General features: G+C 35.2%; 1 protein-coding gene across 2 annotated transcripts in view; it reads right to left on the bottom strand.

Moving 5' to 3' along the window:
- Positions 1-14,673: 14,673 nt before the first annotated feature.
- Positions 14,674-15,839, bottom strand: part of LOC118179475 (ubiquitin-conjugating enzyme E2 Q1) — a 92,969-nt gene continuing 91,803 nt past the window's right edge. For both annotated transcript variants that reach the window (XM_085823704.1, XM_085823705.1), the window contains one exon: positions 14,674-15,242. In XM_085823704.1, coding sequence (XP_085679830.1) covers positions 15,211-15,242 — 32 coding nt within the window. In that variant the 3' untranslated portion in view covers positions 14,674-15,210. The remainder of the gene's footprint in view (positions 15,243-15,839) is intronic.

Below are 15,839 nucleotides of genomic sequence, written 5' to 3'. Positions count from 1 at the left end.
AATGATTAGAATAGGCACGGCGATTAAGCACATATAGTTTTGCCATTTTGAGAGGGAAGAGGAACAAATGCTATTGGAGTAGTGAGCCTGCTTCAGACAGTATTAATTATTTATTTCTCTTATCGTAATTGTTAGTGTTATTTTACACTTCTAATTAATCAAGGTAAAACAAAACTGCTTACCTTGTCCCAATGGGTTCTGCCAGGGCCACTGGTTGAAATTGATTTCCTCTTTCTATCTCCATAAATCCTTTGAAGGGAATAATCCATAAAGTGATAAATATATTCTTTACACAAACAATACTTTTATGAAGACGCAAACGGGTTACTGAATATTTATATAATAAAAAAAGGTTTAAATTTGGCACTACGCAGCCAGTGGCGTAAATAAGGGTATGCAAGGAATGCAGTCGCATAGGGGCCCGAAGGGTTAGGGGCCCATGAATGTCCTGCTGAACTACATTTACATATTTAAACTTAAAACACGAATAAAAATCATGTATTCGAGTAGTTTAGTGTACCAAAAAGTTTTCTTAAAAGTGTGTGTGTGTGTATGTGATTATGGGAAAGCCTCGAGGGCTATCTGCCTAAAGGGAAGAATGCCTTTGTGGAGCACTTTCTGAGGGAAAGTGACTCGTATACACGTTACGCATGGGGAAAACCACGAAAACGCCCATGCAGCCAGCCCGTTCGCGGGATTCGAACATCGGACCGAACTACAAGTGTTCAGCGACTTTACCGCTCTTTCTTAAAAGAAAGGAGGCAAAATTTTACCATACATATTTTCTAAAAGAATGGTATGTTCAAATAGTTTCCTTTATAAAATTTATGATGAAACTGTTTTATATTTAACAAACGTATCATTTACATTACAAAAGTTCTTATTTATGACTTGTATATTATTGCATAAGTCATGTTCGTAAGCTCAGTTGATCACAAAGCGCTATATATTAGTGCAATTTCCTTTTTGTACCTTTACCTATCATTTTGTCTGTCAGTTTATAACATAACCAGTTATTTACTAAAAACTTGGATTGGCGCAGATTTTATATAGAAATTCGAAATATACTTGCATGTAGAACCTACTGGATTTTACTTAAAAATCTCTGCAAATCTAGACTTTCTTCTCCTCTTTTTTTTAAACACAGTAAATTTAGTGGGGAAGGGGGCATGAAAACTTTTTGCACAGGGGCCCAAGACTTCTAGCTACGCCACTGTACGCAGCATGTGACTTCTCCGTTCCGAGTTCTCGTGCGATCTCTGAGCGAGAGTTCATAGTTCGAGATCATGTCACTCAGCCATCGGATCTCAGCAACAGTTGAGTTGCAACATCCTCCGTCCCCGAAGGACAATTGCTGTAATTGTCCTTATTACATTCCAGCTCCACTGGATATAGTAGTTTCACTAGTCTTTTAATCATATGGCCATTGGTCAAGCGGACAGCACAGGCTCTCACCTTGCCATCTTCTTCTAGGAAAGATTTCCATTATGATGCTCATTTTCCACATCAGACAGAAGATTCATTAGACAAAATTATTTCTTTCACAGTTGAGCAAAAAAGTTTTTTAATTTTATATTTTATTCATAGACTTCATTTTTAAATTGATAAACAATTTAATTGCATTAAAGTGTCACATATTTGTAACTTGATAAAAGTTTAGCACAAATTCAGTATGTATTTTAAAGTACTTCACAACATTTTCTGTTTCTTTCAGATTTAAAAAAAAAAAAAAAAAAAAAAAAAAAAAAAAAAAACTGTGTTAAAAATGTGTAAGTTTATATTTAATACAGTAGATAATAAACTGAAACCATAAAAACAAAACATTCAACAAGGTGACATATTTTTTCCTTTAAATAACAACAAATTAAAATAGTTAAATAATATATGGCTATTTCACAAAATATTTTATATGCGAATGTACTGTACATTATTTACATGAATAATATTATTAACATGCATTAGCGACATCTGACACATTCAAAACATCAGATGGCCTCCAATATTTTAAATCGAGTCCTTTATAACGGTACCAACATCATTATACTTAGGAAATAGAGCTGGTTAATTTTAACACCATTAAATGCTACAATGTATTACATGTTACAAATATAGATTACTGATTTCAAGAGAAGTTAAAATTTACTGTATTACCATGATTGTTATTAGTGATACTTTGATCCAGTATTTATGGTGTCACATACACTGAATGTGTACTCATAATTAAACAAGTTAATAATCATTACTGGATATCTAGTAATATAATTTCATCACTGTATATAACACGTAACAACTGCTAATGCCTAATTGAAACTTTCTAAATATTTTATGAAATAGATCTCCATTAGCTAAAGTATTTTTCAAAATATACTTCACTTGATAAAACATTCACTTCCCAGTGGCGAAAAAATTAACATACATACATATTAATAATACTTAGAAAAAACCCTTTAGCCAGGTATATATTTCATAGCAGCCATCCCTTGAATGCTTTTTTGAGGTAAACATTCAACTTGATTTGAAAAATATGTTACTTTTTAAAAAATTTTCTTTCTTCTCCTATCTTGATATATCTTCTACAACAGGGATTTTCAACCAAGGGAGCTTCAGGGGGAAGAACATGGTCAGCCTTTTATTTATATGTAAAGTATTTAGTTTTAGTTCATGAATATCAAAATCTACTTTTGTTCAAGTTTTGGCACTTATCAACATTTTCTACACGTGTTGTTTAATTTATAAAACAAGTTGAAACATAGTCTGAATCTAAATAAATGTATATGCATTTTTCAAGAGTTGGAGAGGGGGGAAGGATTTTCTAGCAGTGGCGAAAGAGATGCATGGGGCAGAATGAATAGGCTGTTTTATTATTTTTAATACATCTATGTTATAGTATTTATTATAATTAAAGCCATGCCTTTCAGATACTTTTATAATTGATGAATCAAAGTAATATCCTTTTAATCTTCATTCAAAAATCGTAAATACTGTATTTGCCAGCATATAAGACGCACTTTGTTTCCTAAATTTGGTCTCAAAAAAGTTACCTGCGTCTTATACGTGAAGGTAATTGCATTCAATAATTGTTTATTTGGCTTTTACGAAACGTGAGAACTAAAAGAAACCACGCTATTGAAACTTTTTTTTCCTTGTGTGTGGCCGTCTAAATAAGGGTGAGTCTTATATGCCGTCAAATACGGTAATTCATCTAAAATGTGTACGTAGGAAGTATTTTTGTGTTTTTTGTGAAAGGGTAGGCCATAAAGTACTGTACTTCCTTTGTATTCTCAGATTAGTCATGCTACAGTAACATTTATGTTCTCAAAACCTGTGCACCGTATTATCATTTTCCAGGTTACAACTTTAGTTTGACTAAAAAGAAAAATGAATTCATAAAAGTTTTATTGCACAGAACTTATAAGTTCACAAAATGTTGAGTAGATACTAAAAATTAAGAAGAGTTGAAAACAGCAAAAATAATACTATGCAACCAACTCCAGAAACCCCATGTTGGTGTTTAATGATCTTTTGCACATTTTGATTCATAAAGATTGGACAAGTTTCACAAAGATTTAAGAATATTTGCATAGACAGTTATGCCTGTATTAGCTAATTCTGTTTCAAAGTCATCAGACATCATGTCAGTAAGAACTGCATGTTACAATTCAGAAATATTCAAGAAACACAATTAGGTGTTTATCATGTTTCAAAATTAGCAAAGCTTTTCAATAAAAAAGAAATATTTAAAGTAAATTGCCAAGGGTTTCTTATTTCAACAATAATGCTTACTCACACGAATAAAGAAATAGCGGTACTGTTCTGTTATCGGGATCAAGTTCAGAAATGTATGTGTTCATTGTATGCATAAGTACAAAGATATCTGTGCATACAAATACACATATAAGCACATACATACCAACACACGTTCATATATTTCTAAATCCAGTCCCTTGATAACAGAACAGTACCAAAATAACTGTTCCTGCTTTTGCTCAGTAGCCGAGGAAGCGTATTCCTTGGATGTACGAATTGTAAACTTTTCTATACTTTACTTTTTATAGCTAATAAATAAAGCTTTTTTTTTTTTCAGATTTTCAATTTTTTCTTTTTCGCTTATAATTAAAAACAGATTTTAATAGCAGTAAACTGAAAATAAAAGAAGCAACGTACTGCTTTTTACAATAATGTACAAATAAAGCAGTAATTGGAAAATTCAGAACTATGGATTTTTACTTGACTCTTAATCTATACAATCCCCTCATGGTAATGGTAAAAAGCATGGAAAAAAAAGAGGGGAATGAGACTGTAAGCTGTTAAACTATTGGAGTTATAGAAAAGTATAGTTAGTTTTTTGCTAATGCGTGGGCCTTCAGCCCACTTCAGGATCAATATAGGGATCAAACCTTACTACTGCATCACATAACAACTATATCGTTGGAAATTTGGATCATTAGATATGTTTTGTATTTCCTAATTCGAATTACAGTATAGATATTTATAGGGCATTCAGTACGATTTGAGGTACATTATGAATGCAGGTGCTACCAGGATAAAAAAACATTTATATTTTCTGCTACGCTGATGACCACTACACATTTCAAGAGTAATATCAACATGGTAGTTACAGATATGGCACTGTTTGACTTTTGTTTTTACTTATCAGAGATTAGCAAATAAGGCATAGTTTGAAATTATTATACACATAATGTGATTTCAAAAAATTAAATTAGTAATTATTAAAAAGACACACAAATTCTGTTTCAAAAGCAAAACAACGTGAGTTGCTTATTACGTGAGTAAATTACAATGTGAGTAAATTATGAATTCCGAGTCTCAGTTTGGCCATGCTTGATCTGTACATAAAGTATATTGCATATAATTATAAAAAAAAACTTCTAAGAAACAGTATATTCTTAATTTGTTTTCAGAATATGTTCTGAAAATTATTCAGATTTTCGAAGTTTTCAAAAAAGAACACTTTTTTTTCACTTTCATACAATATATAAATTGCTATTTCAGTGTCGATGAAGTACAGTCAAAAGTCGTAAATTCGGACACCCATAATCCGGAATGATCTATAATCCAGACCTCAAAGCTACAAACTTTCTGCGCAAGCGTCGCTTTGACGCATACGCATAGGCGTTTACGTGCGCGCGTAAGACCTTTACGGCTGCGAATATGCTTGTGCGCATGCTCATAAAACGTTTCCACATGCGCGTTTAATGCATAACGGACGGTGTAAGCTAAGCTAAAATTATCTAATTCAGTTAATGTTGCAGATTGCGTTGTTCCTTAATCTTCGAATTAGATCCGTCTAAATCTTATTATTTTTTTGCAGACTGTTAGAGCACTTTTATAAAAGTAAGCTTAAACTTTCGATTATATCAAATAGAATTTCCGATATATATTTGTTAACATGTAAAGAATCTAAAGCGAAAGTATGTTTCGAAATCCGAAATCTGTTTATGAATTTCACGCTGCTCGGCGGGGGGAACGCCGCGGCGCGCAATGAATTGGAAGTTGATCTGTCAGCACTTTCCTTATCTTCAGGGCAGATGTTTTTATTTTATTTGGCTTATAATTCATTACCAAATGTAGTATTTCATCTCGATGTGCTCCGACTTTGATATGATTTAAAACAAGTTCCTCGTCATTATAATTCGCTTTCGATACTGAAGAAAGTGACAGAGGTTATTGAAAACGAAAAAATTTCGATTGACAAATTAGTCGGTATTCACGACACAGCAATTATAGGACTTGAACAGCGGAACTTTGCAACTAAACAAGAAATTACGTCTGTTTAATAGAATTAAAGAGAAAGTATTATCACATGAAACGAAGCAACTTAAACAACTTACATTGAAAGAAATGTTTAATAAAGTAAACAAATAAATATTAAGCTTTTTCTCTTTGCAAATTTTGATACCCTTTAGATCATAATTGTTCTTTATTTCATTAATTACGGTTTCATATTTTTAATTTTGTAATTTCTGCATGCCATCTTACCAGATTTAAACTGATGATCTATAATCCGGAAAAATCGATAATCCGGAATCGCCGAAGTCCCGACGAGTCCGGATTAATGTCTTTTGACTGTATCAGACTTTCAATACTCAGCTACATAAATTTCTATCCATAAAAAGTATTTTCTTACTTTTTCATCAGCAACTAATAACAGATTTTATTTTAGATATAAAAAATGCACTCAGATATATATGTTCTGCTTTACCACTCAGAAATAATACTTAAGGAATTTTGTGGCATGGGCTATACTTTCACATCATTGTGAGTTTTTTAACTTTTATAATATGATCACTTTTTATCTGGTTGCATGTGTAGTCTTCCTTTTATTTTTTGTTTATTATCTGTCTTTAAAATATATTGAACTAGCATTCTCTACAATGATAAATCTCTACAATGATTATGAAAATGAATATTTAGACAAAATAATGCATAAGACAATTAACATTATGTAACATTACAAAACTAATTCTAGAATGGCTACTATGTGGAAGGTTATCAAATACTGCATGTTTAAAGTAAAAAGTAGAAGCATATTTCTATTGTAGTTATATTTGAACTGAATAATATGAGATTATAGTATAGTTAGTTATACGACAATATCTGAAATAATATTTTCACAAGCATACACATAATGTTTCAATACTTGGGTTTTCAAAGCAGAAAAAGTTATAAAATAATACACATCCAGAAATAAGTGTCAAAAGTAGCTAGTTATCTGATACATACACTGAAGTGACAAAAGTCATGGGATAGCAATATGCAAATATACAGATAGCAGTAGTATCGCGTAGAAAATGTATAAATGCGAAGTGCTTTGGCAGGGCTTTCATTTGTGTTCAAATTATTCATGTGAAGAGGCTTTGACGTGATTATGGCCGCGCGACGAGAATTAACAGACTTTGAATTCGGAATGGTAGTTGGAGCTAGATGCATGGGTCATTCCATTTTGGGGGGGGGCCCACCAGCGGTCGAGCGGTAAAGTCGCTGAACACTGATAGTTCGGTCCGAGGTTCGAACCCCGCGAACGGGCTGGCTGCATGGGTGTTTTCGTGGTTTTCCCCATGTGTTACGTGTATACGATCCAGTTTCCTTTAGAAAGTCCTCCACGAAGGCATCCCTCCCCTTAGGCAGATAGCCCTAGTGTGCTTTGCCATAATTAAATACACCATTCCATTTTGGATATCGTTAGGGAATTGAACATTCCGAGATCCACAGTGTCAAGAGTATCTAATTTCAGGCATAACATCCCACCATGGACAGAGCAGTGGCCGACAACCTGCACTTAACGTCCGAGACCAGCGACGTCTGTCTAGAGTTGTCAATGTTCACAGAAAGCAAGCAACACTGCGTCAAATTACCACAGAAATCAATGTGGGACGTACGAGGGACGTGTCCCATAGGACAGTGCGGCAAAATTTGTCTTCCTTGGGCTATGCCAGCAGAAGACCGACTCGAGTGCCTTTACTGACAGCACGACATCGCCTGCAGCGACTCTCGTGAGCATATCAGTTGGTCTCTAAATGAATGGAAAACCGTGGCTTGGTCAGATGAGTCACGATTTCAGTTGGTAAGAGCTGATGGTAGGGTTCGAGTGTGGCGCAGACCCCACGAAGCCATGGACCCAAGTTGTCAACAAGGCACTGTTCAAGCTGGTGGTGGTTTCATAATGGTCTGGACTGTTTTTACATGGCATGGACTCGGTCCTCTGGTGCAACTGAACCGATCATTGACTGGAAATGGATACCTTCAGCTACTTGGAGATCACTTACAGCCATTCATGGACTTCACGTACTCAAACAACAATGGGATTTTTATGGATGACAATGCGCCATATCACCGGGCCACAATTGTTCGCGTTTGGTTAGAAGAGCATTCTGGACAATTCCAGCGAATGATCTGGCCACCTAGATCGCCCGACATGAATCCAATCGAACATTTAAGGGACATCATCGAGAGGTCAGTTCATGCCCAAAAACCTGCACCGTCAATACTTTCACAATTATGGACATCTATAGAGGCAGCATGGCTCAATATTCCTGCAGGGAATTCCAACGACTTGCTGAGTCCATGCCACGTCGAGTTGCTGCACTTCGCCGGGCATGAGGAGGAGGAACGACATGCCATGAGCCATGAGGAGGACCGACAAAATATTAGGAGGTATCCCATGACTTTTGTCACTTCAGTGTATGTAGATCATATCAGCAGGAATGTGATATATTAATACATATATAAAATCGGATCGAAAAGTAATTGCCCTGTGTTTTCGCAATAGACGCACATTACTCGACTTTTAATGCTAATTTAGCAACATAACAGAACAAAATTAGGAATCAGATACCAAACAAATATAAACACATCTTAATCCCGTTTTCCCCCATGTATTTTCCTTTTCTCCCTAGCACCTATTCCCCACATGATATTTACTTCCGTTGGCATAATGAAATGTCGCCCATATCCTTAAAGGAGCCAAGTTGGCGCAACCAAGGTTGTTCTCCGAACCTTATCCGGTATGTTATCTATCCTTTTGGCATCTTTTACCAAATCTTCACTTTCTATCAAAAATGTATCATTTGACCTATTTCGTATATATCACAATACACTGGTGTGCAAAAATTAAGGACGAGACGGTTTTTTCAATATAACTTTGTACAAAAGCTTTCCAAATCAACACATTTAATACCGTAAGATCCCCAATACGTAAGGACATGAGTAATGTAAGCAACACCTACTAAAAGAGAAATCAGAGGGATAAAAAGAAGCTTTATTGAAAAATTAGCATGGATTCCAATGCGACTGAAGGCCGAAACATCCCTGTGATGGGTGTCCAGCAAGAAACATCCGGTCTTTAATAGGGGATATGATCTTCCCTGACTGCTAGGCAGGTTTCACAGCGTCTGCCCATGCTGAGAATGAGGGTGTCAATGAGTTGTTGAGGCATTGCTGCCCATTCGTCTTGCAGCGCCAATCGAAGCTCCGGAATCGTTACTGGTGGTAAGGTACGAGCTGCCAAGCGTCTGCCTAGAAAATCCCATACATGCTCGATGGGATTGAGATCCGGAGATCGCGCCGGCCAATCCATACGTTCAATATCCTCACTCTCTAAGAGCTGTTCGGCAGCTATTGTGCGATGACATGGTGCATTGTTGTCCATGAAAAGGAACTAGGGACCCATAGCGCCTCTAAAAAGACGCACATATGGAAGAAGAATCTCGTTACAATAACGGGTCCCGTTGAATGAACCTGCGTCGAAGATGTGAAGGTCTGTACGACTACCAAGCATGATGCCTCCCCAAACGAGAACACCGCCACCTCCATACCTGCCCCTTTCAATGATGTTCGAGGGATGATTGCGGCTTTCCCGCTCTCTCCAGATGAGTATGCGATGAGAATCGCTACTCAGACTGAATCTGCTCTCATCTGTAAAGAGTACTCGTCCCCATTCATTGTCTCTCCAATTCCGGTGTTCTCGGCACCACAGAGAACGCCTTCTCTGATGGGCAGGCGTTAGAGGTACACACCGTACAGGATGTCGTGCAAACAGACCACCACCGTGCGATCTTCTGGCCACGGTAAAACGCGATATCGGTCGTCCATTCGCCTGTGTCGTGTGTCTAGCGATTTCTCCCGCTGTCTGCCGCCTGTTTCTTCTGGCCTGTAAGGCAATATACCGGTCATCTGCGGGTGTGGTTTCTCGTGGACGACCACTACTAAACCCCCGGATAGCTGTTCCTGTAGTTTAAAATTGTCTCCCAAGTCGTGAAACGATGCTGTGAGCAATTCCGAATTCTGCAGCCTCACTTGTCACACTGCGGCCTTCCTCCAACTTCCCAATGATTCGACCTCGGGTAAAAGCATACAGATGTCGTCTAACAGATTGATTATTCGCCATTTCTCGCTGAGGCAGCAACTCGGTGTGATTTTAACTGCTATACGGCGTGCAATCTCTTTGCCAGAAATACTGATCTTACACCGACAACATGCTTTATACTACTCAGACACTCCCCCATTACGTCTACCTGCATATCTGCGCATGTGCTACCATACATCACCTTACTTAATCTCCTGATTGGTATTTCTGTTCGCTCTGCCTCTTCGTTCAGCTGATATGCTAATTTTTCGACTTCGTCCTTAATTTTTGCACACCAGTGTACTTGAGAACAAATCTTGTAAAAAATCTTCTTCATTCCATACTTTTTGTAAAGTTGTTTCATTTGTTTTCCACTTCCGTATGTTAAATCCACCTTCTTTCAGTATGCGTTTAATATGTTTCGATTCCTCGAATCCTTCAGATTCTTCATCTGCTCCAGCGATTAAGTCATCAACATACATATTTTCAGTTAGCATGGAAAATACGTTTGGATACTGTCACTTGTGTCTTAACTGTGACTTGTATTTGTCAGCGTGTACATTAAGAGTTGCTCTAAGAAGAAACTGACTAAATGTTGCTCCAAAAATTACCCTTGTCATACAAGGAGCCTTTATTTTGGTTCCATTTAATTCACCATCCTTCCATAGAAACTTGACCGTGTTTCTGTCTTCATCAGCAAGATAAATCTACAAGAATGCTTGTTCGATGTCAGCTGTAAACGCAGTTCGATTTTGGCGGAACTTAAGGAGCAATTCGAGTATGTCTGGACACATCTTGGGACTTGAATGTAAAAATTCATTTAACGACAAGCAATTCTCCGCATGTTACGAAGCGTCCAAAACCACATGGAGTTTTGCAGTTTCCTTGTTTTCTTTTATAACGGCTTGATGTGACATAAAATACGTTTTTGGTCCAATTTCAATGTTAGTCTCTTCGGCGATTCCTTCTTTTAAGTACTTATCAATTACTTCGCGATATCTGTCATAGAACTGTTGATTATTCTGAAATCTAGGACTTAAACTCTTAAATCTAATTTTAGCAATCTCGAAGCTCGTTTGAATTATGATTCCAGGGAAGGCGAACAATATAACGATTGTTTTCAAATTTCACAGATCTTTTGAAATTATCGAAAACTAAATTATCTCCTAATTCCAGTTCTTTATCCGAATCGTAATTTATCCCAATAGATTCTTCAGCAAATTAGACAGTGATTTGTTCTGTGTATCTTTATTATTATGAACCACAACCTTCACAGTATTCACATTTAGTTGGTGAAATTCCGTAAGCCCTTTCTGGTCCAACCCAATTTTGTTTCAACTGCTAGTAAGCAATTAGTCTGTGAACCTTACCTGTAACTATTTTCCAATAAAAATCCGCTCCTATCAGCAAAGAAATTTTCGGCGTTTTATTCCCTTGTCCCCATTCATCGGAAAGTTGTATGCCCCGTTTTTTAAATAAGATTAACTATTTCATTTCTAGGGGAATGAATATGTGATCCATTAATGGCAGGAGTAATTAGTTTCTATTTTGATTTCATATCGATACTTCGAATTACGCAAAATCAGACCGGTTTTTTAACATTCTGCGCTTCAGATGTCGTGAACCGAAAAAAAATATTTTAATTTTTTCTTCTCCAATAACGGGGAGTTTTAATTTCTTACAGATGTCCTCTCTAATAAATGTTCGCTGCGATCCTAAATCAAACAGCACGCGAACGCTTTGCTGGCGCCAATTGTCTGTGTTTATAATTTCAGCTCGTGCTGTCAGAAGAAATGTATTATTTACTGCTGCGCAATTGGAAACAGAAGAGACTACTGCCCCTTGGACGGGCCTCTTGTCTGACGCGTTCGTTTCGTCAGAGTATCACTGTATGATGACGTCGATCACAAATACCATAAGTTAGTTTCGATTTGCAGTTCCTCACTAAATGATACCTTTTAAGACACACGAAACAATTTCCACTTCGCTTTAACGCTTCCTTTTTTCCTGGCACAGTCTTTTGACATGATTCTGACGTTTGATTTTCAGAACAGAATATACAGCTATTAGAAAGTGATGTGCTTAACACTGCCTGCTGAAGGAATTCTACTCTTATTATAATCCCTATTTCTTTCGTTGTCTTGAAAACGTTCTCGAAACTGCCGCTTGTTTTCAAAACGGGATTTCCAGTCAGTGACTTCAGAATCTGTTGACTTAATTAAAAATCTTGTACGTTCTCGACTTTCTATTTCTTTTCTTAGAAAATTTAGCAAATTCGTAATTATTGTCTGGTTATCATCTTCATATTTCCTATTAAATTCTAGTGCTAAATCATTCGGAATCACCTTTATTAATATCAGGTAGAATAAGGTACTGTACGTACATACAATAAGGTGACGTTACTGTACAAATCTGGTAATATATTACACGATTCTAATCCTGTAATTTGTACTTCCCAACGATCATATAATTTTGTCATATCGCAAGACCTTTTAACCGGAGTCAAGAGGTAATAAATTGTTCATGTGGGTATCTATTATTAGTTCTTTGCGTCCGAAACGATACTTTAATATTTTCACAGCCTTTTCGTAATTCTCCGCTGTTAATGTCAACCCTTCTATTGCAGTGTCTGCATCGGAAGTAAGAATTGACTTTAAATAATTACATTTATTTACTGCATGTAGACTTTCATTTTCATGTACAGCTGTCTCAAATCGTGCCCAAAACCCGGGCCAACTGCACACATCCTTTCCGAAAAATGTTTCCAGGGCCAATTTGGGGAATTTAATTATGTTTTGAGATTCAGTAACAGTTCTACATGAAGTAGAATTAACACTATATGGCTTAGCATCTAAATACCTTTTCGCGCATAATTTCCAAACAATAAATTTTACCCTTATACTCTTCTCTAGAAATTATTCAATCTTCTTAATGTGTTACATCAATTAAACTTTCAATATCATTATCTGCTAAGATTAGTTCTTCTTCTTTACTAATTAACTGAGCAACCGTTTCTTTAATTACATATTTATCTCCTTCATTAGCAATTTCTGTTTCTATCTTATTTATCAGCCTCGTAACTAGCAGATCGTTTCTAAATTTCTAATTCAACCCAGTGGTCCCACGTTATGGCGCCACAATATTAATTATTTATTTCGCATATCATTACTGTTAGTGTTATTTTACACTTCTAATTAATCAAGGTAAAACAAAACTGCTTACCTTGTCCCAATGGGTTTTGCCAGGGCCACTGGTTGAAATTGATCTCTTCTTCCCATCTCCATAAATCCTTTTCCCATAAAATGCTAAATACATTCTTTACACAAACATATTTTAATGAAGACGCAGGCAGGTTACAGAATATTTACATAATAAAAAGGGTTTAAATTTGGCACGACGCAGCGTGCGACTTCTCTGTTCCGAGTTTTCGTGAGCGATAGTTCATAGTTCGGGATAACGTCACTCAGCAACAGTTGAGTTGCAACAGGCACAACCACAGAATTAAAACGATAAGTGCTATCTTTACAAAATTTTACCCGTGTACTCCTCTAGACCTGATTAGGCTGCCCACCTTTTTTTTTTTTTTTTTTTCTGTTGAAATTCCAAGTCTAAAAAGGTAGCGTGCCAGAAAGGGTTAAGCCCTAACAATTTCAACTAAGAGATACAGTAAATTAGCCTAGAATATAGAGCTTAAGTTCATTTGAAATCATATGTCAATTACTTGAATGAAAATAAAGTTGCAATTAAAAGTAAACAAGAACAGTTATTACTTTTAATGAAACTATTTTTACCCAATACAGATCATTACATACTACAGCAAAACTATGTAAAGAATACAAAAACTATTTATTTTCCCTTTATAATTTTAAGAAAAAAAATGCAGTTTATACAATAACATTCAGCATAAAGATAATAAAAAATATTTTAAAAATAAATTTCATATTTTATTTTAGAAAGACTCATACAAAATTTAAAAAAAATCATTTTAGATAAAATTGTATCTAATAACGAAAATGAGATTCTTTCTGATTAACCGCCCCCCCCCTCCTGAAAAGCATTCATGAGCCAATGCATCAACAATCAACAAAATAGTAATGTAGCACCTCATGACACTGCCAAAATGTATTTATGTGGAAATTCAGGTATACGTAGGTGCGCAGCCCTCCAAATTTGACAAACATTGTAAAAAGGAGTGTTTACTTTTTTCATTGAATACCTTCCCCCTCCTTGTAACAAACTGCAATGGGACGATGGAGTTTACTAACTGACGAAAACGGAAGCATTGAACTTCTTCAGAAATATTTCATTTTGCCTAACAGTAGAAAATGTACAAATTCACATTCCATAAAAATGTACCTCTTAGATGATCGAATTTTATGGAAATGCAATGTGAAAAATTGCAAGCAATGCAGGATTAGAAGTTAGAATGCAGGATGCTGAATTTGTACAGTTCTCTGATGTTTTTCAAAGTGAAAACAGATAGCCATGTTCATGGACAGAGCAGCAGACAAAAATTATACAACTATTTATTGGAAAAACATTAGTATTTTATTTTTCATGTTTTTATGCTTTTTTAAAAATTTTTATTGACTGATTCTCTTTTATGGAATTCTTAGTGCACCGTTATTTTTAAAATAGTTGTTGCTTTTTGTGTATTAAGTACCAACTAGTATGTGGATAATCAGAAATTACCGAAAATTACGCACAGAAGCATATTAACTTCAAATGGGAGGGAGGGAGGCCATGACCTGAACAGTTAAGTACATGTAATTATATACAATTGAATTTATAAATAAGAAAAACAACACTTTTTAAAAGAGAAAACATTTTATTGAATATACACTGCATTATACTTTTAATGTGCCTGAAAAGTCAACTTTTTACAATGCACATTAAGACTTTTGGCAAATATGTTGCTTCTTTCTTATACAATATACAAGTATAACAAATCACAATATGAAACCTAAGACACTTGAAAAAAAAAATAATAATAAGTGCAATCAGAATGCAATTATAATTTATATTTAATTGGCATTGTTAAGAGGAACAAATCAATAATTTAGCCAAATAATTATATTTTAAATTCTGACTTTTGCTATGTTTCTTTGAAAAAAATCCTGGCTTTCTGCTACTTAGCATTACTTTATTGCAAACTACAACTGGCTTCATTGGATGAGTACTCTCATGTCCATCACAGGTGAACACATTGCTGCAGAAGTTAAGAGTGCCCATTAGAATAAGCACTTCTGAACAGTCCTCAGTATTAAAAAAGATGTCAAACGGAAGGACTAATGCTAAAGTTGCATGTTACAAAAAGTCCTGGCTTAATACATATATCTTCATTTTCAGCCATCTTCTTTCGGTGGAGTAAACCAACCTAAAATATAAATTGATTAAGGATTGAAATAATCATAAATCAATTCATAATTTTCTAATAAAATGAAAAAGTTTTATACAATATAAAAAAGGAGCCAGGTTTCTCAAATAACTTTTAATAAAACTACAGATGCTAAGCATTATGGCTATTGATATAAATGTTGTAATGATTGAATTATAAAATATAAAAAATTAAAATTTTAAAAATGCAAAGTTAATATACTAATCCACCTTTTCATTATCATTTGCAAATATTTAAGAAAAGATTTAGAAGTTTCAACATCTATGCACAGTAACAGTTCTATTATTTCACGAACAATCAGCTGAGGACAATATACCATTCTAACTTTAAACACAAATTTTTAAGCGATGTATATCCAGATTTAAAATTTTCAACATCTGGCATAAAAGAATTAATTCCAATACATTTCTTCCCAAGGTTTTCAAAGTTCTAGTAGCTTGGTATTTTCACGTTTCATTACATTTTCTTTGATAGATGATGCTATATTTGTTTTTTACCTTGCTCTGTCCATCAGTTTCTACATAAATACTTGTTGCTTCTCCCACATTTGTAATTCCCCCCCCCCCCTTAACTTTT

This window comes from Stegodyphus dumicola, chromosome 9, assembly GCF_044657685.1.
Source record: "Stegodyphus dumicola isolate Sdum_Otavi_A_Nest chromosome 9, ASM4465768v1".
In the NCBI taxonomy this organism is placed as follows: Eukaryota; Metazoa; Arthropoda; class Arachnida; order Araneae; family Eresidae; genus Stegodyphus; species Stegodyphus dumicola.
Note: the sequence above shows the minus strand (reverse complement) of the source record. Positions and strands in the feature narration are given on the sequence as shown.